General features: G+C 42.5%; 1 protein-coding gene across 2 annotated transcripts in view; it reads left to right on the plus strand.

The window, feature by feature from the left end:
* The window catches only part of LOC124134162 (polymeric immunoglobulin receptor-like), a 104,991-nt gene that overhangs the window by 41,169 nt on the left and 37,592 nt on the right, over positions 1-26,230 (plus strand). For both annotated transcript variants that reach the window (XM_046498842.2, XM_046498843.2), the window contains exon 2: positions 25,394-25,533. In XM_046498842.2, coding sequence (XP_046354798.1) covers positions 25,394-25,533 — 140 coding nt within the window. The remainder of the gene's footprint in view (positions 1-25,393; positions 25,534-26,230) is intronic.

Genomic DNA, 26,230 nt, shown 5'->3' on the forward strand with positions numbered 1-26,230 from the left:
TGTACATCACTGCCATACTCTGTCATATAATGAGATGCTCTTTGTCTTCCTCGTCCTATACAAAAACAAGTCAAACTGTCATGTTTGCCTGGAGATGCACTTAATGAGGTATTTGCCGATTTGTAATCTTAGTAAATTAAAATGTGAGGGCCCTACCATTTGATTAATAGGATATAACAAAATTGTTCCAAATCATCCTGGAAAAAATGTCTCAGGTATTACGTAAAAAAATTGATGACTTGAATCCCCTATTCGCCCCGATCATGGTTCTTGGCTTCGTTCACCAAACTCCCCTCAAATGCTCTCTCTACACTTCTGTTAATTATCTCATAGCCAATATCTCCAATGCCGAAATTATCACTGCTTTTATATACCTACTGAATCCGTCCCGTGGAGATCCGGGGTAGAAGAGGTCTTCAGCAACCCATGTATGTCGTGAAGATCCGGGGTAGAAGAGGTCTTCAGCAACCCATGTATGTCGTGAAGATCCGGGGTAGAAGAGGTCTTCAGCAACCCATGTATGTCGTGAAGATCCGGGGTAGAAGAGGTCTTCAGCAACCCATGTTTGTCGTACAAGGCGACTACGCTTGTTGTAAGAGGCGACTGACGGGATTGGGTGGTCAGATTTGGTTGATCCACTTGGCATGTCTTCGTATCTCAATTGCGTGGATCGATGCTCATAATGTCAATCACCGGATTGTCTGGTCCAGACTCGATTATTTACAGACCGCCGTCATATAGGTGGAATGTTGTGCAACAAACAAATTAAACCTACTGAATCCATTCCCTGATTGTTCAGCCCTTATAGCTGGTTCAAATCACAGCATGTTTGAAGTGCTGCAGCAAGATGCCCTCACTGTGTAGGTTCGACCAGGGTGCTGCTTACTGTCCACGCTGACGTTTTGTGTTATCATCATCATCATTACCATCAATACGAATTTATAAGAAATGAATTTTATATTGTGTTGGTTTACTGGAGTATGAACGCTTCGAACCGTGCAAGTTAAAATCTTATGTAAAACACGATTTTAACTTGCACGATTCAAAACGTTCATGCTCCAGTTAATCAACACAATATGAAATTAATTTCTTTTAAATTCGGATTTTTAAGTTTAAGCTAGGAATGCAAATTTTACTTTGACGCACATTTTAGGCGAATTACGTCCCCGGTTACATTGGACAGCAGTGACCCAAGGTCTGGTATATTCTACTCGCGCAAAACAAAGTAGTTCCAATTCTATAAATGAAATAAAACACAACTCATTGTTAATCAACTGTTAATTTTATTAATTTTACATTATCAAATATGTACAAGAATGTTGACGTTTGACATCACAGCGGTAATCGACTTAAACAAAATGGCGTGTCCACTGACATCAGTTTGCGGGATTTTACGAATGATATTGTGCCATTGCTACACAGTGTAAAAATCTAAATTTTGCTTTGTTTACATTTCAAACAAGTGCAGTTTTCCGCGCACAGCGTTCGTTTTCACATCTAATTTAATTTCGCTTGAGTTTATCTGGACAGTTTGCATTGATGACAAAAGCCATATTTCATTAATTCTATCGCGACGTTTCAGAATGATCATTGGTGATTTGATAAAAAAACACCCTTGATCACTAATATGCTATTTTTGAAATTCAATTCTCCGAGTAAATATCAGATGTTTTGATTTCAAAACATACAGTAAAAAACGCCGTGAATGATGATTTAGTAATGTGTCAAAAATGGCAAGATTTACGACGTTCCTAATTTCAGAGGTCATTTTCAGTAATTTTTCTTTGCTTAAAACGACAGTGGATATCGCAGAATAGTGAATCTCCCACAGAATCGTTGAGCGTGTGACAGATCCACTAAGTGTTTTGAATTTGTACTCAACTTCAAAGTGAGGGTTGAAGAGGAGGGACAGAGGGTTGTCCTGTGGCATCGAGGGGATTGCGAATACATGTATGTAATCAAGTGTTTTAATGAAACCTTTTGTAAAAAAAATATTTTTTTTCTATTGTCATATCTTTCCGATCCTCAACTTCGTGGTAAGGAGGGGAGACAACAGAGAAGTGGTCAACTCGGGGATTCATCCGTGTTAGAAATAGGTCTTCAGCAGTCCATGCTTGCCGTAAAGACGACTATGCTTGTCGTAAGAGGCGGCTAAAGAGAACAGGTGGTTGGGCTCGCTGACTTGGTTGATGCATGTCCTCGTATCCCAATTGTGTAGATCGATGTTCATGATGTCAATCACTGGATTGTCTGGTCCAAGCTCGATTATTTACAGACTGCGTCATATAGCTGGAATATTGCGGAGTGCGGCGTTAAACAACAAGCAAACAACAACGTAATGCAAAATGTGTCTAATATGTTTTTGTAGCCGACCGCTAGTGGGTGTATGTGTACAATAACATTTATCTTATCTTCGGACTTTAACCTCGCTATAACCGAAACACGTTGCGTTGAACCCAACTCACTCCCTGACAGCGTGCGGCGTGTGATGTCGCTGTAGGTGATGAGGATGCTCAACGTCTTTATTGGCCCCTTGTTGTCTCGGGAGGAGTCAGGTGGCCAGGGAGTGTATGAGATTGTCATATCACAGTCGGTAGTTTGGTTCGCGGCTGGAGAGATATGGAAATGTAATTATTGCTTGTTTACTTTAGACTCCCAGTGATTAAACTGCGCCAGTCGGGTGAGTCGGAGAGAGTGGGGGGCTCTTGCCAAGTACACAACCAAGTGCTAATTAGTTTCAAAATAGCTGCACTGTAGTAGAAAACCACACCAAACTTGTGCTTCTTTCTTACATAATTAAAGCCGGGATTTGGAAAAGTCATTATTCTTATATTTCGTGAATGTATATCGACATATCCACAGCGAATCCCTGCAGGAATATTGCTTGTTTTTAGCACAGCGGAATGTATACGTATGTAAATTTACCGTCTGAGACAAGCATATGGAAACCTAGTATTAATAACACGCTAGTCAATGTTATTCAATGCACGACTTCTGAATAATGTTTTGTTGAAGAGCATGTTTCCTGTATCTAAATGCAACATCACGGAGGTCGAGTTAGCATCTGTTCCTGAAACCACCCCCCAGTGTTCCTGCATCAAATTCCTACTGGAATTATGGAGCAGCATCCGTGCTAGCTGCTTCTGCAACTATTGGACTGGTGGGAATTGCAACATATTGTATGGAAACATCCTTAGGCATAAATCCCAACCTCCTAGTCATAAGTGAAAATTAGCAGCTGACTGAATGAGGACATTTATAGAAGCTACCCACACGCAGTCGCATTTGATGTGGACACAAATCAGCACTGATTGGATAAAAGTCACAGCAGTTTGACATGATCTGTTTTATTAATTCTGTAGAGAGTATTCCCCCCTCCTCTGCCACACACGTAGTTACATAACAAGCCACATCACAGCAAAGGGCATGAACATAAATCTCACAAAAACAAATAAAGTCATCACACAAGTAATGATTTAATCTAAACTAATGTTTACTTTTGCCATTAGGAGACTTATAGTCTTAACAACACCGGGCCCTTAGGAAACTGGGAAACAATCTGATTTTGCAGTTGGGGATTGAAGATTGCCAAAATGATGCAAGTTATCGCCTTAAGCAAAGTCTTTAGCAATGCTTAGTGGTTTAGATAAAAAGAAGCAGAGGCTTTTTCTGTGACATTCAGCCTGTGGTTTTCTGTTTCTAGGCTAAAAATCAATAGAATGTTGTTATAGGCCAGGTTTTTGCACCAATTGTGGCCATTACTTGCTAGGTAATTGTTTTAGTTGTTGACTTATGGCGATAGGGTTATGAACATTGCCTCGTCGTATGAGTATTGAGACGCATGTTTAAATTCATTTGCTCCTGAATAGTGAGTGAATTCGTGTTTCTTGTAAGATTGGGTATTGAACCAGTGTGTGTTCCCACCAGGACATCCAGTATTCCTCGGCGTCAGTAGATCTTCCGTGGAAGGCTGAGTGAGTGGCACGGGTTCACATGCGGGCTTCACACACGTTGTGTTGGCCTCCACGTCTTCTTGGCCTGTGTGGCTCGACAAGGCTTCCTAGTCAGACCGAATTACTCCTGTGTCCGCTTACCCTACTTCTTCCTCTATATTTTCTAGTGTAGGTGCTGAGGACCTCTGACCTACCCTAGACAGTCGGTATATTCACTACTCTATGTGCCCACAGTCGGTAGACCCGTGAAGATCCGGGTTAGTATAGTCCTTCAACAACCCATCACGGCAAGTAGGAGGCGACTATGCTTGTAAGAGGCGACTGACGGGGTCGGGTGGTCAGGCTCTCTGACTTTGTTTAATGCCTGTCATCATATCCCAAATGCGTGGACCGATGTTCATGATGTCAGTTACTGTATTGTTTGGTCCAGACTCGATAATTTACGGACCGTCGTCATATAGCTGGAATAATGCTGAGGTCGGCTTAAACAACAAACAAACAAATAAACAAGTCGGTATGATGTCGGTGCTGAGAACATGGATCAACAAAATGTGAAGTCGTTTAAGACGCCGCTGTTGGCTGTGCAGAGTTGCTTCCCTTGTACGCGACAGAAGTTGCATCTCGAGGGCTGGAATCCCAGTGTACGATCCCCAGATATGGACATTTTGTTCCAATACTCAGCAATGCTACAAGTACCATCGTGACCTGCGCATGACCTGGCTTGGACAGCGACCTGTGTAAAGGACTTGACCACAGTGACACGCAGTATGCCACACCCAACTACAAATATGACCACGCTGTTGCACTTGTACCCCTCGGTACGACAATCAAGATGTTCTAGGGGATCTATTCTACCTGGAGTCTTACTGTGGGTGAGTGGATAACTGAATTAGTCTGGTTCTATGCTCCTTGTAGCGATATTCCAGTAATATCACAGCTTGGGGACACCAGATATGGACACTGTACCCATGTGAGGAATCGAACCCGGATTTTCTGCGTAAGTGAACGCTCGAACCTCTACGCTACATCGCACCCTGACACAATAATTGGCGTAGAGTTGTAAAATCGATTACATTCCAAGATAACATTCTATCAATACCCTGACCACGTTGCATTCACAAGGTGTGCGTGTGCCAGATCTGGCATTGACAGATAGTCCTTCATCTAGAATGGTTGCAGGAAGGCGGAAACAAAGGAGAGGGAAAAGAATTATATACTGTAGAGAGCGAATTCTATATCAGCAGCATTGACCACCCGTTAACAAACATTGGCGATTGTTGTCCGTCGACTGATGGGCCTTGGAAAACAGCGGCTCAATTACTGTAAATATCTCTGATATATTAGACGTGTCAATTATGATCCATTTCAATCTAATGTCCATAACACCAATTAAAGCCGCAAGGCAAATGTCCGGAACTGAACCCAACACGTACAATAGGGGACATTTACTTTGCCAGACAGCGGAACCGATTTGATCACGTGATCTGCCGCAAGTGAACTCGTTAATTGTCGTAATTAGTTCGGATTCGAGATATTTACGGTAGATCTGCTGTCAGCTTGCAGAACGATTGCCGATATTTCAAGTGAGAACGATTGGTTTCAGTCGTTGTGTTCCTGTCCTTGAGATGTCAACACGGCACAAAGGCATCTGCTGCCAACAGACGCGGTTAGCCGGTTTCCCTGTCGGTCATATATCCGCACTTCAGCGCCACCTGTGGCATAATCACAACCACAAACATAACAGTCGTAATGACAATAGCATGTGTATACGGATCCACTTATCATTTCTAGCAGATGGAAATCTCAAGAACAGGCAAGAAATCTGTAGTGCTAATATTAGAAGGATGTATTTTAACGCGGTATTTTGTCACTTGAGCGAACGTAAAACGGGCGTGATGTATCTTTATTGGAATGATATGCAGGCTTGTGCTACTTTATTAGGCTTCAAAGCGAAGGAGCTGTGCAGGAATGTGCTATCTCTCAGTTACATAGTCCGGATAGATATAAAGAGTACAGGAATGTGCTATCTCTCAGTTACATAGTCCGGATAGATATAAAGAGTACAGGAATGTGCTATCTCTCAGTTACATAGTCCGGATAGATATAAAGAGTACAGGAATGAGCTATCTCTCAGTTACATAGTCCGGATAGATATAAAGAGTACAGGAATGTGCTATCTCTCAGTTACATAGTCCGGATAGATATAAAGAGTACAGGAATGAGCTATCGTGTGGGCTAGGTTATGTGGGCAATGGTATGATACTAGAATGTGCTCTCATTTGGGTTAAGTAGTGTGGGCCATGGTATGATACTAGAATGTGCTCTCATTTGGGTTAAGTAGTGTGGGCCATGGTATGATACTAGAATGTGCTCTCATTTGGGTCAAGTAGTGTGGACCATGTCATTCTAGAATGTGCAATCTTTAGGGCGACGTAGTGTGGCTTCTTGGAAATGATATTTGCTATATTTTGGGCAAAGTATGATCTCAATTGTGGCTGCTCAATCGGGACTATGGTAGGTGTCAGCTGTTTAGAAATGTGTTATCTCTCGGCTACGTGATCAGAACCTTGATAGGGATGAAGCACTACAAGACAACTCCACGCTGACTTGCAACTGGTCACCTTCCGCAAGAGTCTACCAGACGTTGCACCACGATCACCCTGCGGAGGTTACCGCAACTGCTCAATCTTGCATTCATAGCAAACCTCCATGGCTGTCGCCTCCCCCTGTGCCTCTACCTGCCATTGCTGGCTCGCCTATTATCCCACTGTTAGTCAGTCACGTGACTATTTATTCTACATCACGCCAACTGCTAAATTTTAATGAGATTTCACCGAACTAATTAGTGGACGATGCGTGTGAGGAGTTCGTAATCAGGGTTTATGTGAAGGCGTGAAGGTTTAGGAGTTACTTGTACAGAACATTTCGATCTGAGAAAACGAATTAATTGTTGTAATAAAACTGCTGTTGTTTATCTTAGAAATGTTTTATCTTGGGTGTAAGGTGGGAACCACGTCTGCACTTGGTGTGCAGGTCAGGAACACGATAGTGCGTGTGGGGAATGCTAGAGCATCTGTGACGGAGCTCTGATCCACTGTGACGATGGATTTCGGTTGTTTGATGAAAAGGTACCCGTCTTAGATGCATTAAGTATATGCGTGTAAAATGATATACGAAATGGCAGATATATGCTTGAGAACCATAGGCACCATTCTTTTTTTTCCATCGCGAACTTTCTTGGATCTTATGGAAATAACTACGAATAGCAATGATGTCATTTTGATAAATGTCTGAGATACCACAGATGCCCACGTTTAGGGCGTTATCAGATCACTGTATGTTCTAGGTAGTGTTTTGAGTCGGATGATGCAGTTGAAAGGCTGGTCAAAGAAATGTCATTAGATCGTTGAATCTGGTTCTGTATTTCAGTATGTGACCTTGGAAACGAAAACAAATGTTTTTCGTCTGACAAATAAGAATACGTTTTTAAAAAACTGACTATGATAAAGATAAATATATAGCTCATGGTGCCTTACTTGTTTCCAGGTACTTAGTATGGACTAAGTTGGACTCCTGCTACTGGTACTAACACACCACGTACGCTTGCTTGACGTGTTTTACAGATTGTGGGTTTTGCACAACACGTTTCCTATGTGTTCCAAGTACTCAGAAAGTTTATAATATCCGTCAAAATACACTGTAAACATGGTTACTACCGTGAGGATGTAGAGGAGACAGTCAAGATGATGCAGAGAAGATGTGCTGTAGACGATATGAAACATTAACAGTCGCCATGTGATGCTACAATCATATAAAGCGCATTGTAATCTGCAGATACACAATTATTCTGGTCCACCGCAAAGAATGTTTCTTATCCACTCCCATAGAATATCCACAAAAGAAGGATCCTTTGATGCTTCTGGCTGCCACAAGGCAATTTGGCTGTAAACGGAAAGCCGCAAAAACGACAACCAAGGAAATGGTTTGGTTGTAACTGTTTCCAGCAACAAAACGAGCCTGTCAATTTCTGACAGAAGTCGGTAATATGTTTTTTGTCTGGTAGTGAAACATTTGCTTCTTATTGGAATGGAATCTATGTCTGCATATCATTGTCTAAGGACATATTGGACGTTCACGGTTGTCTTGTGTTTCGGAGAACGGTGGAAGGGGCTGATATATTACTGATTGAGGGGGCTCTGATGTATCAGGGGAATGTCCTGGGTATCAATGTGCACGGGTAGAGATGGTCTTCATGCATCCACCTTCACAGTAATACTGCTGCAAATTTAACGGAGACATGATGTATTGTAATAGTGATTCAGAGTGACAAGCTTGTTGCAGCAAACGTGGGGAAACGTCATCGACATGGCTAGTCAGCAAGTAACATACTGGAATTGCTTCATAAAAGATGCAAGTGACTGGATTAGCGGATAAGGAAATGAATTCAGCTATGTAATTGATGTGGGTTTTTGTTCCATGTACGGGTCTTACAAAGGGCATGTTGGGTTCAGTGGTAACATCTAATAAGAGCAATTGAAGTTTGAGAGAAAAATCTGTCGAAGTAAAATGTCACTTGAATAGAACTTCATGTATTGAAGCCATATTAGGAATTCCTAAGTTTAGTGGAGGAACTCTTGCTTTGTTAATTCATTACAGTAATGTGAACTTTACGTACAAAAGTACGCTTGATGTCTTCCCTGTGGTGTGAGGACATGCTTGACAAGGCAGGGATGTCTCGTTGTCTGTGGACTTGCTTGACGAGGGATGTCTCGTTGTCTGTGGACTTGCTTGACGAGGGATGTCTCGTTGTCTGTGGACTTGCTTGACGAGGGATGTATTGTTGTCTATGGACTTGCTTGACAAGGGATGTATTGTTGTTTGTGGACTTGCTTGACGAGGGATGTCTCGTTGTCTGTGGACTTGCTTGACAAGGGATGTATTGTTGTCTGTGGACTTGCTTGACGAGGGATGTCTCGTTGTCTGTGGACTTATTTCACCAGCAGTGTCTTGTGGTGTGTGGATCTGTTTAACTGTCGGTGTCTTGTGTGTGCACCAGTATAACCAGTGGTATCTTGTGTGTGGACTAGTTTAACCAATGGTATCTTGTGTGTGGACTTGTTTCACCAGCAGTGTCTTGTGTGTGGACTTGTTTGACCAGCAGTGTCTTGTGTGTGGACTTGTTTCACCAGCGGTGTCTTGTTGTCTTGTTGCGGTAGGATGATGACGGTGGGCTGAGACAGGTTACCATGCATGTAGTGTGGAAATGGTAAACAGAAATACCTGCCAGAAGGAAGTTCAAAGAAACTACAACTTAAACTTTTTTTGGTCTAGTCTAAAGTGTTAATGATTTCCTCCCATTACTTGTGGTAGGACTGACAAGCGAGGGTAGTGTTCTCTTTTGCAATTTTGACTAATTGAACAAGATTAGCCCGTGTGGCCCGTGGTTTTAAACAGAAATAGACCCATGTTTGCCTCTTGGAACAGGTTCCGAGTCTTTCACCTGTGGATTGATAGGCCCTGTTACTGCTTTTTCCGACCCATACACAAAAACTCTGACAGAAATCGCGTAAAATGTTTTCATGGGAATCTGACTCGAAGAGATCTTGTTTGGAAATTGTACTTTCAGTCAGAATTCCGATTTGGTGAGTTTCAACATCGCTGTCGACAGCTTCAGCAGCTCCGACATGCTTTACGCTCCTGGCTTGTAGGAAGGGTTACACCCCGGGAACCGCTGTCTTCGCTTCGCCCTAAAAAACTTCGCGTATTTTTTGGACCACTGAAATGTAGGTTTGAAAGGGCGCCCATGTCTGTTGTCTGGGGGAAACCTATAAAGAATTTGTGTTTAGAAAGGCTTATTCACATTTCTTTTTCCTTGACTTTTTCTTTGTGTTCAGTGCCTCAGATAGAACATGTGATTAGTGCATTTGAGCAGGCAAGTTCTTCAAATGGTATTCTAGGCAAATCCGACTCGTTAACTTTTTGTTGATACTGAGATAGAATGCGAGCTGTCGCCGCCTGAAAGCTGTGTCTAAATGGAGTCGTATTTCACGACTTTTGAATCGGATTGTGCGTTAAATTTGTTCAGCTTAGGTACAATTTCTTGCCAATCGACCTCGTGTGCCGTGTTAAGTTCAGAACTGGCTGATGCGCATGTTGCTCTGGAACTCGCTTAAGTAAACATGTTTCCAACTGAATTATTTATCGGAATATTTAAGCTGTATCCCACATGTGAATGTACGTTTGGAAATTACATACTTGTTTCACGGTACATATTTCAAATAATTTTTTATCATCGAGTTTGTGCAATGCAAATCAGTGGCTAAATGAAGCAGCAGCGATTAACGGGGTACGTGGACACACCATAACACGTTATGATCTTCCAGTCCTCATTAAGCGTCTCTCGGGAACCGTCCATTTGCTGCGAGGGTGGGGTGGTTGTTGATTTTCCCTCTTTTGTTTCCAAAAAGAATAACTAAGGGCTCATTCCCCACAACCCAACTCCTACCTCCAGAATATAAACTGGTGTCCAGATAGCAGGCAGGCCCACCATTAGTTGCACTGGTGGTCCACTAGTCCAGCCACGGCGTGTCCAGCTGATCTTTGATGGCGCAGTGCCATTACCACAAACGGTAGTAAGACAGTGGCCACTCGTGGCAAACCTCTACGTCATATACCTGGGGGGAGAGACCCGGGGTAGAATATGTCCCCACCACCCCATGGCTGGTCGTAATTGGATAAAGATTTGGGGTCGTATCCCTTACGTCATGTAGTCTTATTCTGCCGAGGGCACCCGATGGGAAGCAATTCTAAAACTAAACAGGAACATAGTGAGAAATACATGCATTGCAACAAAGTCATCATCCGTATTTGGTCGACAGTGGCAGTACTGCGAGACTGAGACGTATACACTATACAGCACACGCTGTCCCGTGGAGGTGTTACAGAAGATTGATTATATGGAAACAAAATCCAGTCATTGTAGTGTGAAAACAGCTGTTGTGTACATTTAGTTTGGGCTAATTGCTAACATATATCATTGACCGTTCATTAAAGAATCCGGAGTCCTATTCCCAGTGGTCATTCGTAGTGGTCGGCCTGTTGTGGTTAATGTATGAATGCTGGCGAACAGTTGATATCGACAACTGACGTTGCTAAACACACGATAGCTTGCTTTGAATACATGTTAAAAACTAACCACATAATAGATACAGATTGTGTTTGAGGTAGTTACACAGAACATCAAAGCTTGTACTATGTCTATCGGATCGTTTCTTGTGAAAGCAACCAGTTAATTCAACATTGTGGTTTCCCTAACAGCAATGAAAGGGTTGAAAGAGTCTTATTGTTCAATTAAAAATCACTTTAGATACTGTTGAAGCCGACAGATTCATCCTTCTGTGTTGGGATAAAGCCGCGACGTCATGGATACAGCATTGTATTGGCGTTTGATCACGTTGTAGTTAAACAGTTTCACGTTGCGTGTTTTGTCAAATCAGAACCTATGCCATACACAGAACGAATGAGACCCAAGCCATACACAGAGAAAAGGAGAACTATGCCAGACACAGGACAAATGAGAACCTATGCCATACACAGAACAAATGAGGCCCAAGCCATACACAGAACACATGGGACCCAAGCCATACACAGAGAAAAAGAGAACCATGCCAGACACAGGACAAATGAGAACCTATGCCATACACAGAACAAATGAGGCCCAAGCCATACACAGGACAAATGAAAACCCATGCTATACACCGGTCAAATGAGGCCCAAGCCATACACAGGATAAATGAGAACCTTTGCCATACACAGGGTAAATGAGAACCTTTGCCTTACACAGGACAAATGAGAACATTTGCCATACACAGGACAAATGAGAACCTATGCCATACACAGGACAAATGAGAACCTATGCCATACACAGGACAAATGAGAACCTATGCCATACACAGGACAAATGAGAACCTTTGCCATACACAGGACAAATGAGAACCTATGCCATACACAGGGGAAAGGAGAACTTATGCCATACAGCAAGTACTTATTTCGTTACAGGCTAACTGTTGCGATGTATTCACGCGCTGTGACGTCAGCCAGTAGTATGTGAATCATGTTGACATTTGGAGATATGTAATAACACAGTTGTTTGCAGTCTGAATGCCAGTAGTACTAGGGTCGGTCCAAGAGGTAATCATCCTAAACTTACATTCTCCCGAAATGGCCAGTAAATACCACAAGCGGAAAGCCATGTCAAGTAAGCATGATGTGCCCTCGTCTCCTTTAGGTTTCCGTACACCGTCTCCAGCTTCCTTCTTGCACCCCTGTGGATTTATGGAGATGAAGACGAAGATCTCAGAATGTTTCTCAAGCTATTTCCGTTCGTTTCAGATCATATGTTCAACTGACTTTGACATTTGTTATACGAAATTATCATCTCGTGGAAATGAACTGCTGAGCGAGAGACATTACGATCTGACCTATCGCGTGGGGCGTGCTAAAGTGCACGAGCTTAAAAACTCATATCTGCACGTGCCACTAATTTTCCAATCCCATTCAACCAGATGAAAAGGTGGCACTTTGATTGAACCCCTTTAGTTACTCTAGAGAGATCTTGCCTGGGAAACATCACGTATTACCCGTTTTAAGCGGAGGAGAATACAAAAAGTCTACACGTTATTACTCTGAGGTTGAACGTGCCTTTCTGGCGTATAAAGAACCTTTGTCTCTGGTGAGGAGTGTTCGGCAGATAGTTTGTTACCGATGTGGTGTTCTTCATTGACATACACTATGGACGCCACATGACGCCCAAGTATCAACTGGTTACCAAAGTGATGTTCTTCATTGACATAAACTATAGACGTCACATGATGCACGGCCCAAATATCACCTGGTTACTTAAGTACCATTCTTCATTGACATAAACTATGGACGTGACAATACCCTATACTCTGCGACAATACATCACAACTACTGCATCTGTACAAGCCTACGGCATAGTCAGTGTAAACATATGTGTTAACAGTGCTTAGGTCAACTCAACGGAGATAATAGGCGACTGCGTGGTGATACAATCTGACTGGTCCTTACCCAGATCACAGCCGTAATGGACGAGGGAGGCAGGGACATTAATAGAGGCAAGAGAGGTTCGACATTATAAGTGGTCAACGTACTACTCTCTCAGATAAAGAGGAGATGGTTGTTCAGTGCGTAAGTCATTTGTGTCAAGGGTGTCTCCAGATGTTATTATCTCTGAATTAATGTTGTAGGGGTTATACAGTAAATATTGAAGATATTGGACATTGGAATGTGAACCACGTTGAAATTTTGTTGCAAAAAGGAACAGAATGTACCTCTCTCACGAACAATGTCATCCACAATAACAAAATATTTATGAATCGCTCAGAAAGGCCCATGATTGTATGATGAATCTATGCAGATTGATTGTAAATAATACAATGGGTAGGAAGGAAGTGTTTGATGACCAGACTTTCCGCAGCTGCGTAAGTCAGTGTATTGTTTCGAGCCAACGGTTGACCACTGTCCATTCTCCGTCCAACCTCTGGCTTAGCATGACTTATGCGTGGTTAAACAAGCTGTCTCAAGCCGGACGCTGCCACGGTCTCCTCACGGATGTGAGTTAGTCCATACATTATAAGATTGATGCAGTCAATAGCTGTCACTTCAGCCCACTCTACGCTGAGATACACAAACATTTACATAGGGTCAGATCAGTCTCATCGGGCGAGGAGCCACGCCAAGAAAGAGCCGCAATGTTTACTGTTTTCGTGTACTCAGTACAGTCGTATATAACCTGATTTACTGTTCAATGCCTCGCTCCCCTTCTGCTGTGATATTGAGGTTACAATATATGTTATAACGCATTTAGTTGAATGCATCAAAACATAATTAATATAGCGAACATTGTATGACGATGAAGATGCTGTTATTCCTAGCATCGCATACCGTGCTGTACCTGCCGTTATCAGTCATCTTGTATTCAACAAATGATTATCTTTTTTAAGAGTGTTGTAAATGTATGTTCTAATGATGTTTTAATCAATGGAGCTATTCTTCTGGATACTATTGTGTAGTAACCAAGGTTCCAGAATAGAGCGCATTGCCGAGGAATGGTTGAGTAAGGTGAAAAACCCATAAGTACACGTTTAATAGCCCGAATAATTCATTAACCGATGTGGAATCTGTAAGATCTACTTGAACCGTTTCTGTTTCAGATTTGATGTTTATCACCGCCCGATAATCCTTTGAATTTTGCTGAAGGGCATTTTGTCAGCGTTTCTTTCATGTGAAGTATTTAATATGTCGTTGTTTTCTGTTTCAATAGAATAAAACAACGACTCGTCTTTGAAACTGTATTGCAAAAACTGATTAATTTGCTTGTTCTGGGCAGCTACTGTTGCCCGTGGATACGGCCATCTAGTGTGGTGGCAGTGCTCGGTCTGTGCAGTTCTTAGACGACAGGTAAAACATAAAGGCCTTGTCTCATTACCTTGAGACGTCATGTTGTTTTGGGGCGATGTCTGTCGTCTGGACATATTTTTAATGGCAATCCTAGCTTATGATGTATTGTCAATCGAAATCCAGGAGGTGGATGTACGTTTTCTGCCCAATATTAAGGTTGTCTAGTAAGGGAACCCCTTGGTGTCTTCTCTCGGAGGGATAATTGCATCAATGGGCGTCATGACGTGTGTGAGTACCGCGATGACCATGGAGTGTTAGTACATGTAACAAGGGTAGCTGTGCTCAATGCGTGATATTTCAACTTGAATGTCTCTTAATCAGCAGATCAAAGTCTTCATAGAGAGCATCGAATTTTGACTTGGAATAGTTATGCCAAAGATATGAGCTAATACATACGGTGTGTATGGTATTTAAAAAAATACTTTCACTTTGTGTGAGTTCAGTGGCGACTGCCAAACTGTATGTATGAACGGTTTGATATGCATATAGACAAATGACAAAGAGGAATGTATGTATGAACATCGGAGCTGGGAAGTTTTATATCCCTATGTTGTTCATGTAGTGTGCGTTGGCAACGAGATGGCAACATGTTCTACAAATCCATATTGGTTTGGTTACATCTAATAGGTTTAAGTGACATCATCATTGGATGAGAAATATCTGTTGGGATCATCCTTCAGGCCCTTGACAGCCACAGGGCGTTGTACTGCAAGTGCAGGATGTCAAAATGGCCGACACGTTGAACATGAGGAGTAAGGGGGACCCGTGGCAGTAGCTTGTCATCACTGATCAACTGGGCAGATCATTCAAAGATGATGAAAACGATGTGCCGAATAAATACCGAATAAATTCATAGATTTTTGTAATGTGCTGCCGATCGTGGCACGGTTCGAGTCGAAAGTTTGGGATGTGATGAATATGGTATATTCGGTATGGCTGGTATATGCGGTGTGTATATCTCTGTTGGGTGTGATAGTACATTTCTTGTATTATATACCCGGTGAGTATGGTATATTTGGCATGTATGGTATATGCCATGATTATGGTATATGTGGTATTCTAACTAGTAACAGAAGAGCAGACTCCTCATTTAAAAACCGGTTAAATATGCTTGACCATGACGCATGTCTCAAATGTTGAAATATTGGAAACATATTTGGACATGCTCATTTCATCATTCATCAAACAAATCAGTGGTTCTTGTGTGTTTGAGATTGAGGAGAACACCTATTTGTCCATCCTAGTCTAGACCCTCAATCTCACCTGTTCGTTTACACGCATGCCTTAAATCCCATGTCAGCATCCCTCTGTTCCTCGATTCAGTACGTCGTAGAATGTATTATCTGACTCGCTCCAACGAAGGTTACCACCAGGACGGGGCATGGATACATGCGTCAATTATTAATTTCCTGTACCAATATGCCACTGGCCTTTGTGTACAACATGTTTGAGTAAAGGCTAGTTTATAGTTTTAAAATTGTATTTCTTAGTTCATGTGAGCGTCTGCCCGGGGAGTTGAAGGTCGATCCACAAGACGTCAAGAGATGGCGCTTGTTACTCTGTCTAGCGCTCGGTGGCTCAAACAAAGACTGGTCGTCTCGGAGTCTTTGTGTATACTGTGTCTGAGCAGAGTATCCATGTTAAACTGCGGCAAGGTATCTCAGTGGACTTGCACTGAAAACTCCGGACTAAGACAACAGCAACGAACAACCTATATAAGTACATACTTGAACGCGGCGTTAAACCCCTTTAAACCCACCTCACGTTATTTCATGCGGATAATACAAAATTAATATTTCTCTACATTAGAGATATTTTTTTAATATGGCGATAATGAAAACATGACAAATTCATGGATGCTGGGTGTGGACAGTACAGCATCACTGTCGAGGGTGTAGAGTCGTCAGTGTGTTGCTTCTACAGTCTTCTGGCTCTGGCTGTCCTTGTGAGCTACGCAATAAGACCGAACGTTTATAATGGTTGCAAACTTGTGCAACTTAGGGTTGCCCCGACGTACGCCCGCCTCAGTTGTCGAATATGGACGTTGTCCAGTTATAACCTCTTCACTTTATGAGAGTGAAATCTGATAGATTGTTAAAAGTTTACTTATTTGATAGCAATTGAAAGTTCATTTTATACTTTATCATATTCCGTGCGTGGTGGGTGTCAATAGGGTGCTCTTTATTCATTATTTATGTAATTCCCGCACGTCGAGTGGGTGAACTATGAGTTAGTCCAGTGTAAGAAACATGTGTTGAACCAGAGATTTTAAACAGCAGACAAACACGGCTAATTTCGGGTTTTCCCTGACAGTTTCAATGACAGACGCGCGTTGCCTGTTTTCACTTTACCAAATAAATTATGCAAATATTTGCCCACTTTTCGTAATTGAAAAACTACAGACACCGGAGAAGTCATTTTGTCTGACGTTGTGGCTCTTATTCCTCGGGAACTGTGCATATACTGCTTTACATTCGCAACTGGATCTCAAACATTGATGTGAAATTGCTTCACTCTGGATTTATGATTTAATATTGGGGTATGAGGCTTAATAGTTGCACCGGATGTAACGCTAAATCCTTTGATAAGTAACGTGTTTTCGAGATTAATTCTAGTCCCATTCTTTCGTTTACTGCAAGGAAGAGGGGAATGTCTAGTGCTAGGTAGTCTCGTATTGTGGTACTGATCAGGTCTATGATTCATATAACCCATCCACATTCGTATTCTCTTATTTATTTTGTGTTTAGAAGAAAGAGTTTTAACGTGGGAAGTTCATGTCGACTTTGCAGAGACTAGATATACAATCTAGCCACAATAATAGACAGATAGATACAGAGAAAGATAGATAGATAATGATGGGCATTTCCAAGCTACTCAAATGGTCCAGATCGACAGTGAAGGTGAAATATAATTACACGTTTGTGACATTTCTATACATCATTACCCTTATTAATAAGACATTATAAGTCTTTACCGGGTGTAATAATATGTTTTAATATTCATAATGGAGCCTTGAATGAAAGCCATGCACTATCTTTAAGGATATTTCATTATATCTTTAAACATTTACGTTCTCCAGGAAGTCCATTTCACAAATTATTGGGTATTGGGCACAAATTCGCAGTCTGCTTTGGACACGAATTATATATTGACATGAAGGTATGAGGTAAGACTTGGCCATATTCGTTACTAATGTCTCCATACACGGAATGGGCATTAAAAAAAATACTACTTGACCAATACTGGGGCATATTCAGTGAGATAAATAGGAGTTGTACCTCCCAACTCCGCCCCCAACCTGCGGGGGTGTCCTTGACCGCCACCCCGCCCCGGAACTCTCTTGACTGCGCTGTCTTACAGTCAGACATGTTATAACTGTTTGAACTTGATTGTGCTTGAATCTAATAACTGGAACCAAAGTGACAATAGAGGTGTCTGGCGCTGAGACAATGTTGTGTCAGGTTAATTCCCTCGAGTGGAAGATGGCATTGCTTGTAGCAAGTTATTGCACCTCCCAACACACAGCCCGCCGGCATGGCGCATTCAACATATGAGGTCAGGCAGGCAGTGACGTCATATCCCCTTCTTGCGTACATGTATATGTTTACAGCAAGTTGGAATATATTTTTTGGAATGTTTTTCAGCATTTTCTGTCGTAATTATACATGTTTCGGCTCATGTCATGGAGGTCGGCTTATTGATAGTGTTCCCGCTGATTTTGCACGTGAAGCTATTTGGGGATCTAAATATTTTTCTTGTAACGAGTTCGCGCAGTGCTTTTTGATGCATGCTACTCCACGAAGGCTACAGGCCAAGCATTCTGCCACGCAATATTTAACGCTGAAGCTAGGGAGATGAGACGTCCGCGCTCACGTCATTACTACTTGTTGTTTTTGTCGTGTAAAAGTCATGCAACAGGTCACAAGAGCAGGGCTTAGTTACGTGTGGAGTTACACTAACATCGTTAGGCAGTGTAGAGGAGCTGCGCGGGGAACACAATCACGGCATCAGGGAGTCCGTTCTGTGTTGCTATGCATCTCCCTTGCCGTGAGCAAGGAGACAATAGGTGCACGTCATGACGACGTGTACACCACAAACAGCATACCAATATTCATCTCTTTCTTAACTTGCTCCACAGAGCCATCGATGTTTCCAGATTACTTTTACGCCTCACATGCATCCATTTCCAATATTTGGTTTGTTCAGCTTAACATTTTGTTTGATGGTCTCTGGAATATCGTTGGGTGCGGCTAAACATCAAATAGATTAAATTCGTCGAGACGTTTAACAACCAGTGTATTCCAATTCGTCGAGACGGCTTCTGAACATGAGGCTGTTTTTTTAAAATTGCCATTTCTTATTTGTGTAACATGAATGTGGAGTCTTTAAATCCTCGGTTATCTGATCTCTTGTCTATACCAGTGATCTGTGCGTACCGAAGTGTTCCAGCAGACGGTCTGCGGGTTCAGAGAGCTCCACCAGTTCTATATGAGCTATGTTGTTTACACTTACTTGGTACCTTGTAGCTCATCTGTATGCATCAAACAGTGCCTTTAATGTCAACGATTGGCAAACAAAAATGTAGCTCGTTGTTTTTAATCGAAATAACTTGAGGATGTACACATCAGGCATGTTTTCAGACGATTCCAATGATTTCATTCTAGGATCGATTTTGTTGTGAACGATTGTCTTTTTGGAGGTGAATGCAGGATATGTCAATATTGAATCTCATGCACTCTTCCTACTCGGAGTATAGATCCATCCACGTATACATATGTTTGAAGAAATATTCAGGATACATGTGGAAGTAGGCGAACCTATATTTAGTGAGGTGGTGGGTGAGATGAATATTTCAGCTTGATAAAGAATGAAGGCTCACAGTAACGCATGCGCAGTCAGACCCCTTGGATACCAGTTGGACCACGGTGCCTGGGATGCTTGACTCGAAATTAGTGTCTACTTTTAGGGATCCCGTTCAATTGCGTTCACAGATCCAATGGGTTCCTTTCTGTTCGAAACTTATCGCCAGGGTCCAATGAAAGTGCGCCATCAGTTCCGACCACGGTAGATTGTATCGATAACGCCATGAGTAGCGATTACTCTCCTAGAAGTTCAACGTCCTTCAACTTGTCCGTTACTCTCCAATTTGTAAAATCTCGCCAATATGTTCGATGAACATCAAGTCCACTTTTCGCCAAAAGGTCCATTACTCGCAAACAAGTTCAATACCTTTCAACAAATTAGTTACTCTCCAGTATGTCTAGTCTTTCACGCGAGGTTCGATAAACATCAAGTACATTCATTTTTCGCCAATAAGTTCATTAACCGTCAACAAGTCCATTATTCCCTAACAAGTCCATTACTCGCCAACAAGTCCATTACTCGTCAACAAGATCAATAACCGTCAACAAGTTCGATAACCGTCAACAAGTCCATTACTCGTCAACAAGATCAATAACCGTCAACAAGTTCGATAACCGTCAACAAGTCCATTTTTCGCCAACAAATTCAATACCGTTCAACAAGTTCGTTACTCTCCAATATGTATAGCCTTGCCAACACGTTCAATAATCAATAAGTCCATTATTAATTACTCTGTTCACTACTCGGTAACTAGCCGTCTATAAGATCAATAACCGTCAACAAGACCATTTGTCGCCAACAAGTGCAATACCCTTCAACAAATCCATTATTAGCCAACAAGATCAATAACCTTCAACAAGTCCATTATTCGCCAACATGTCCATTACTCGTCAACAAGTCAATTACCCGTCAACAAGATCAATAACCTTCAACAGGTCCATTATTCGCCAACAAGTCCATTACTCGCCAACAAGTCCATTACTCGTCAACAAGATCAATAACCTTTAAACAGGTCCATTATTCGCCAACAAGTCAATTACTCATCAACAAGATCGATAACCTTCAACAAGTCCATTATTCGACAACAAGTCCATTACTCGCCAAGTTCAATACCCTTCAACAAGTTCGTCAAGAACATTGTAAGGTCATGGTCAAAGTTATGGACACATGCGATTAGCATGGGTAAAACATAAATAAGTCTTTAATAAGGAAACAAAATTCTACTCATCTAAACATGCATAATCGACTGTACAGACAGCAGACTGGTGTGGTGTTTTCTGTAAAAATGCTAAATATTTACTATTTCTAAGCAAACAACACATCAACACGCACACACCACCACGCTGCTCTCGTTAATTTGCCAAGCTTAATTGGCAACTTACAACAGCTCCACGTATATTTTCCATCGCCATTTAATGATGTGTGTAAGGCAGATACGTATGTGAATCTGCACTATTTCAAAATGTCGCCTCAAGAGTTCTTCCCTTACTGTAAATCAATACATGATGTATATACTTTCTAGATATAATGCCAAGCTCGCGACCTGTTCCACGCAAGGGCTTTGACATTCGCAAATCATGATTTAACTTGTAATGCAGTGGAAATAAGTAATTATGATGTGTTGGTGATTATAGAAATATAAGCAATCGATTGAGGAATGATCAGAAAATTATCCCCTTTTCCCTTTTGAAGTGAGTCAGCCATGATACTGCGAGGTCTGTGTTGAAGGCAGATCCCCGTGGTGTGAAGCACGTCCGAGGCATATCGCCACTGATCAAAGTAGGGTTATGCATTACCTACAATAAATGAGCTTGGAGATCTGCTTTCAACTACGGAAAAATGGGTCGTCCATTTAAAAACGATTGCTTGTTGCTTAACGTCTACAGCTGGGTCCTGTGGGATGGTTGTTACAGAGATGGGCAAGTTTATTTCCTTATCGGCAAACTTCTCAGTTTTAATGTACAGCGTCTGAAAAGGGTTATTAGCGAACTTAAAACTTACCGTCTCAACATAAGCATTCATATCCAGCGCTTTGAACAATTCTTTGCTTCTTTTAAAAGAAATGTCAAGACGTTCTACATCGCCATGTTTTCCCTGTGCAGCGTGGACACAACAGACTAACAGTCCTAAAACGTTGCAGCGTGGACGATGGAATGACATCTTACTAACGTCTCACCAACGTTGACCACGGAATAATGTCCCACTATCTTCACGGGACGTGGACAACAGAATATCGTCTCAGTAACGTTGCTGCAACGTGAAACACGGAGTAAAATCCCAATGACGTTACAGCACCGTGGACAACGGAATAACGCCCCACCAACGTTACAGCAATTTGGACAATAGAATAACGTCCGCTAACGTTGATGCAACATGGACAACGGAATAAGATCCCACTAACGTTGCTGCAACGTGGACTAACGTTACAACACCGTGGACAACGGAATAACGTCCCACTAACGTTACAGCAACGTGGACAATTGAATAACGTCCACTGACGTTGCTGAAACTAGGAAAACGGAATATCGTCCCACTAACGTTACAGCACCGTGTACAACAGAATAACGTCCCACTAACGTTGCTGCAACGTGGACAACGTAATAACGCCCCTGTAACGATGTTGTTTGTTTATTGAGTAACGCCGCGCTCAGCAATATTACAGGGGTCTGTAAATAATCGAGTCTGGACCATATAATCCAGTAACTAGCATCAATAGTACCGTTTTAAGCAACAGGGATTACGTGCATCCACCAAGTCAGCGAGCCTGACCACCCTAACCCGTTAGACGCCTCTTTAGGACAAGCATGGGTTGCTGAAAACTGTTTTAATCCGGATGTTCACGCTGCTGTCAGTGTGGACGCCGAGTTTGGCGACGTTATTACTGTATACGTCGACGTGTTGACACCAACTCAGGCAGTAGAAAAAACACATGAAAGTTGCACTTCCTAATCACGCGTTTCATCTTTTAGCCATGTTCATCCATTGGGAATTGTAATATCCACGTTAACAAATGACTGTGACTCTGCAGTTGATGGGCTGACCAGCAGAGGTCGGTATCTCGTGAGACATCAAACGCCTTGGACCCATTGTTTGTACCACCGCTGGTCGTCCATGTTCCGTAATAACATATACAAGTCGACAGTGCAACATTGAAACTTTCAACAAATTCAACACTGTGTCACACAGCAGCGTTCGAAATCAACAGTGTAACAACAGAGTATTAGTCAATGACCTACATCAGAGCATCACATCGTGACGTGTTTCATGGCATCACACCGTGACGTACATCTGGGCACAACATGACGTACATCAGAGCATTACACCATGCCGTACATCAGAGCACGGCAGCATGACGTACATCAGAACATGACAACATGACGTACATCAGAGCGTCACACCATGACGTACATCAGAACATGACATGACGTACATCACAGCATCACACCGTGACGTACATCACAGCATCACACCGTGACGTACATCAAAGCGTCAGACCATGACGTATATCTGAGCATGACAACATGGCGTACATCAGAGCATCACACCAAGACGTATATCAGAGCATGACAACATGACCTACATGAGATCATGACACCGTGACGTACATCAGAGCGTCACAACATTACATACATTACAGCATAATATTATTATTAAGTACAACATACCATTACGTTGTGATAAGCACCAGAGACACACTCGGTTCCAACAACTCAACTGGGAGGTGATGAGAGCGATCCCTCGAGCAGTGTTTATTATCGCATGTTTTAGCAGCCCGAGACGAGAGATAATTATTAATAAGAATTTGAAAGCACATTATTGTCTTGAATGTTAACTTTTCGCTAAAGGCAAATATTTAATACCCCTTTAACTTAGGTTTCTGGCGCTCTGTGGTGGGTGCTGGCAGTTAGAACAACAAACAAACGAGAAGTCGATCGCCCATTTCTTCAACAGCCGTCGACTGGGCGACATGGAAGGAAATATTTTGGCTTTACAATGTTGAGACAGTAAGCTTGAGGCGTTCTGTCTTCCATCTCGGAATGCTGAGATGATGTATGGTTATTTAATGAGAACACTCAGCTCTTTCGAGATTCTCCACCTAGAGGTACAGAAATCAATCTATTATTATACAGAGTAAACACAGAAATAGCCTGACGTAACGCGCAGTGGCGATGGCTCACAGAACGGAAGGAACATGGCCGCTGTCATCAGCGCGTGGCTTCAATGTGCGATGTGTGACACGAGTCAGGACCGTGGAGGTATCTTGATATGATTAGATTGCCATTAACCAAGTGATATTATGGAGTCTAATATCACCTTTCAACGAATCTCAAGTTGTGTGGCTTCGACTACCGAGCAAGCCAAATTGCGCCTTGCTGGCGGTGGTCCCGAAAATCCGCCTTCCGGTGTTTTCGTTGCTCACTTCCGACTTGTGCCTGGAGTCAATATTTTTTCCCTTAAGTCAGCGTCTATAGCTACAGCTCAGTGCGGTAATTAGTACGAGGCCCCAAATTCTAAGCGTTTATGATTAACCTAGATCCTTGGGGAAATCCTCTCATATGGAGAAATACTTTCCAAAGAAATTTTCAGGATTTTATATAAGACTACCTCGATCCCATCTTCACGCCTGAAGGCGTCCCCGTCAAGTCGTGGTATGCTATGGAGCTACAAGGACGTCTGTGACGAAAGCGGGAGAGGCAATCGATTCCAACCAAACTTGCAACTTGTGCATTTGGAATGGTGTTATCTATATGTTGACTTCACTGATATATAACTTGACTACACTGATATATGACTTGACTTTACTGATATATGACTTGACCTCACTGATATATGACTTGACTACACTGATATATGACTTGACCTCACTGATATATGGCTTGACCTCACTGATATATGACTTGACTACACTGATATATGACTTGACTTTACTGATATATGACTTGACCTCACTGATATATGACTTGACCTCACTGATATATGACTTGACTACACTGATATAAGATTTGACCTCACTGATATATGACTTGACCTCACTGATATATGACTTGACTACACTGATATAAGATTTGACCTCACTGATATATGACTTGACCTCACTGATATATGACTTGACTACACTGATATATGACTTGACCTCACTGATATATGACTTGAATTCACTGATATATGACTTGACCTCACTGATGTATGAGTTGACTACACTGATATATGACTTGACCTCACTGATATATGGCTTGACCTCACTGATATATGACTTGAATTCACTGATATATGACTTGACTACACTGATACATGACTTGACCTCGCTGATATATGACTTGAATTCACTGATATGTGATGTAGTCTTCACTGTTTGTCTTTACCGAAATATTGCTGGTGTTTGTGTTCATTGACATAGGATTGTAGTCTTCACTGCTCTAGGCAATGTTATCAAACGTTTTAGTAGTTCATGACTCACTGAATCGGTCTACGTGAATCTATTGCCACACCCCAACCACCAGAATGGCTTTGCTCACCTGACAAAATATTTACCATCCTTATGTCGGGTATTAACTGAAGCATGTTCTGACTGAACTTCTGCAGCTTCACCCATCATCCAAGCTCGGCAACTCAACCCTTAAACGAATCTCGTCCTGTCTCCATCCCTCGTACACTCACGCTCTCACTCTATCTCGTCCTGCCTCGCTCACGCACTCACTCACGCTATCTCGTCCTGCCTCCTTCCCTCTTACACTCACGCTCTCACTCTATCTCGTCCTCACCCACTCACTCTATCTCGCCCTGCCTCCATCCCTCACTCCCTCACTCCCTTACCCACTCTATCTCGCCCTGCCTCCATCCCTCTCTTAAACTCACCCACTCACTCTATCTCACCCTGCCTCCATCCCTCTCTTCCACTTACTCACTCACCCACTCTTTCTCGTCCTGCCTCCATACATCTCATCCATTTATTCCTCCTCGTCCTGCCTCAGTTCCTATCATCCGCTCACTGATATTGTTGAAATATTGCTAAAGGTATTGTTAAACACGCTGATGTGAAATGAATGTAACCTACTCTTCTTGACGTGATGAACATGACATTGTCTCTCTTCCAGCGTATGACCGACCCTACGTCCAGACGCAGACCTGGGAGGTGAAGTCCCCGGTGTTCGCCCCCACCCCCGACAACTACACCTACGAAGCGGGGAAGCTGGCGCGGCTCAAGTGTGAAGTACAGAACTTGGGCAAGAAAAGGGTAAGTGCACTGTAACAGAGCGGATTGGCCGGTATTTAACATGCATGCAAGGTGCTCGCCACCTGCGGCACAAACATGTGTAGTATGTGTCTAGTAAGCAGCAGAGTAATCTGGTTGCACAACGTTAACATGTTATGCATTCATACAGATTAATGGCGGTTTAACGTTGTATGGTTTCACTATTATGGATTATGGGTCACTTTGGAAGGGTACCTCAGGGTACATCCTTGAAGTAGAGAATCTCTGGTTTAGGACATCCGTGGAGTAGGGATTCTCTGGAGTAGGACATCCATGGAGTAGGGATTCTCTGGTGTAGGACATCCGTGGAGTAGGGATTCTCTGGAGTAGGACATCCGTGGAGTAGGGATTCTCTGGAGTAGGACATCCGTGGAGTAGGGATTCTCTGGTATAGGACATCCGTGGAGTAGGGATTCTCTGGTATAGGACATCCGTGGAGTAGGGATTCTCTGGTGTAGGACATCCGTGGAGTAGGGATTCTCTGGTATAGGACATCCGTGGAGTAGGGATTCTCTGGTGTAGGACATCCGTGGAGTAGGGATTCTCTGGAGTATGACATCCTTGGAGTAGGGATTCTCTGGTATAGGACATCCGTGGAGTAGGGATTCTCTGGTATAGGACATCCGTGGAGTAGGGATTCTCTGGTGTAGGACATCCGTGGAGTAGGGATTCTCTGGTG

This window comes from Haliotis rufescens, unplaced genomic scaffold (genome assembly GCF_023055435.1).
Source record: "Haliotis rufescens isolate VD_foot unplaced genomic scaffold, xgHalRufe1.0.p SCAF_1, whole genome shotgun sequence".
NCBI lineage: Eukaryota > Metazoa > Mollusca > Gastropoda > Lepetellida > Haliotidae > Haliotis > Haliotis rufescens.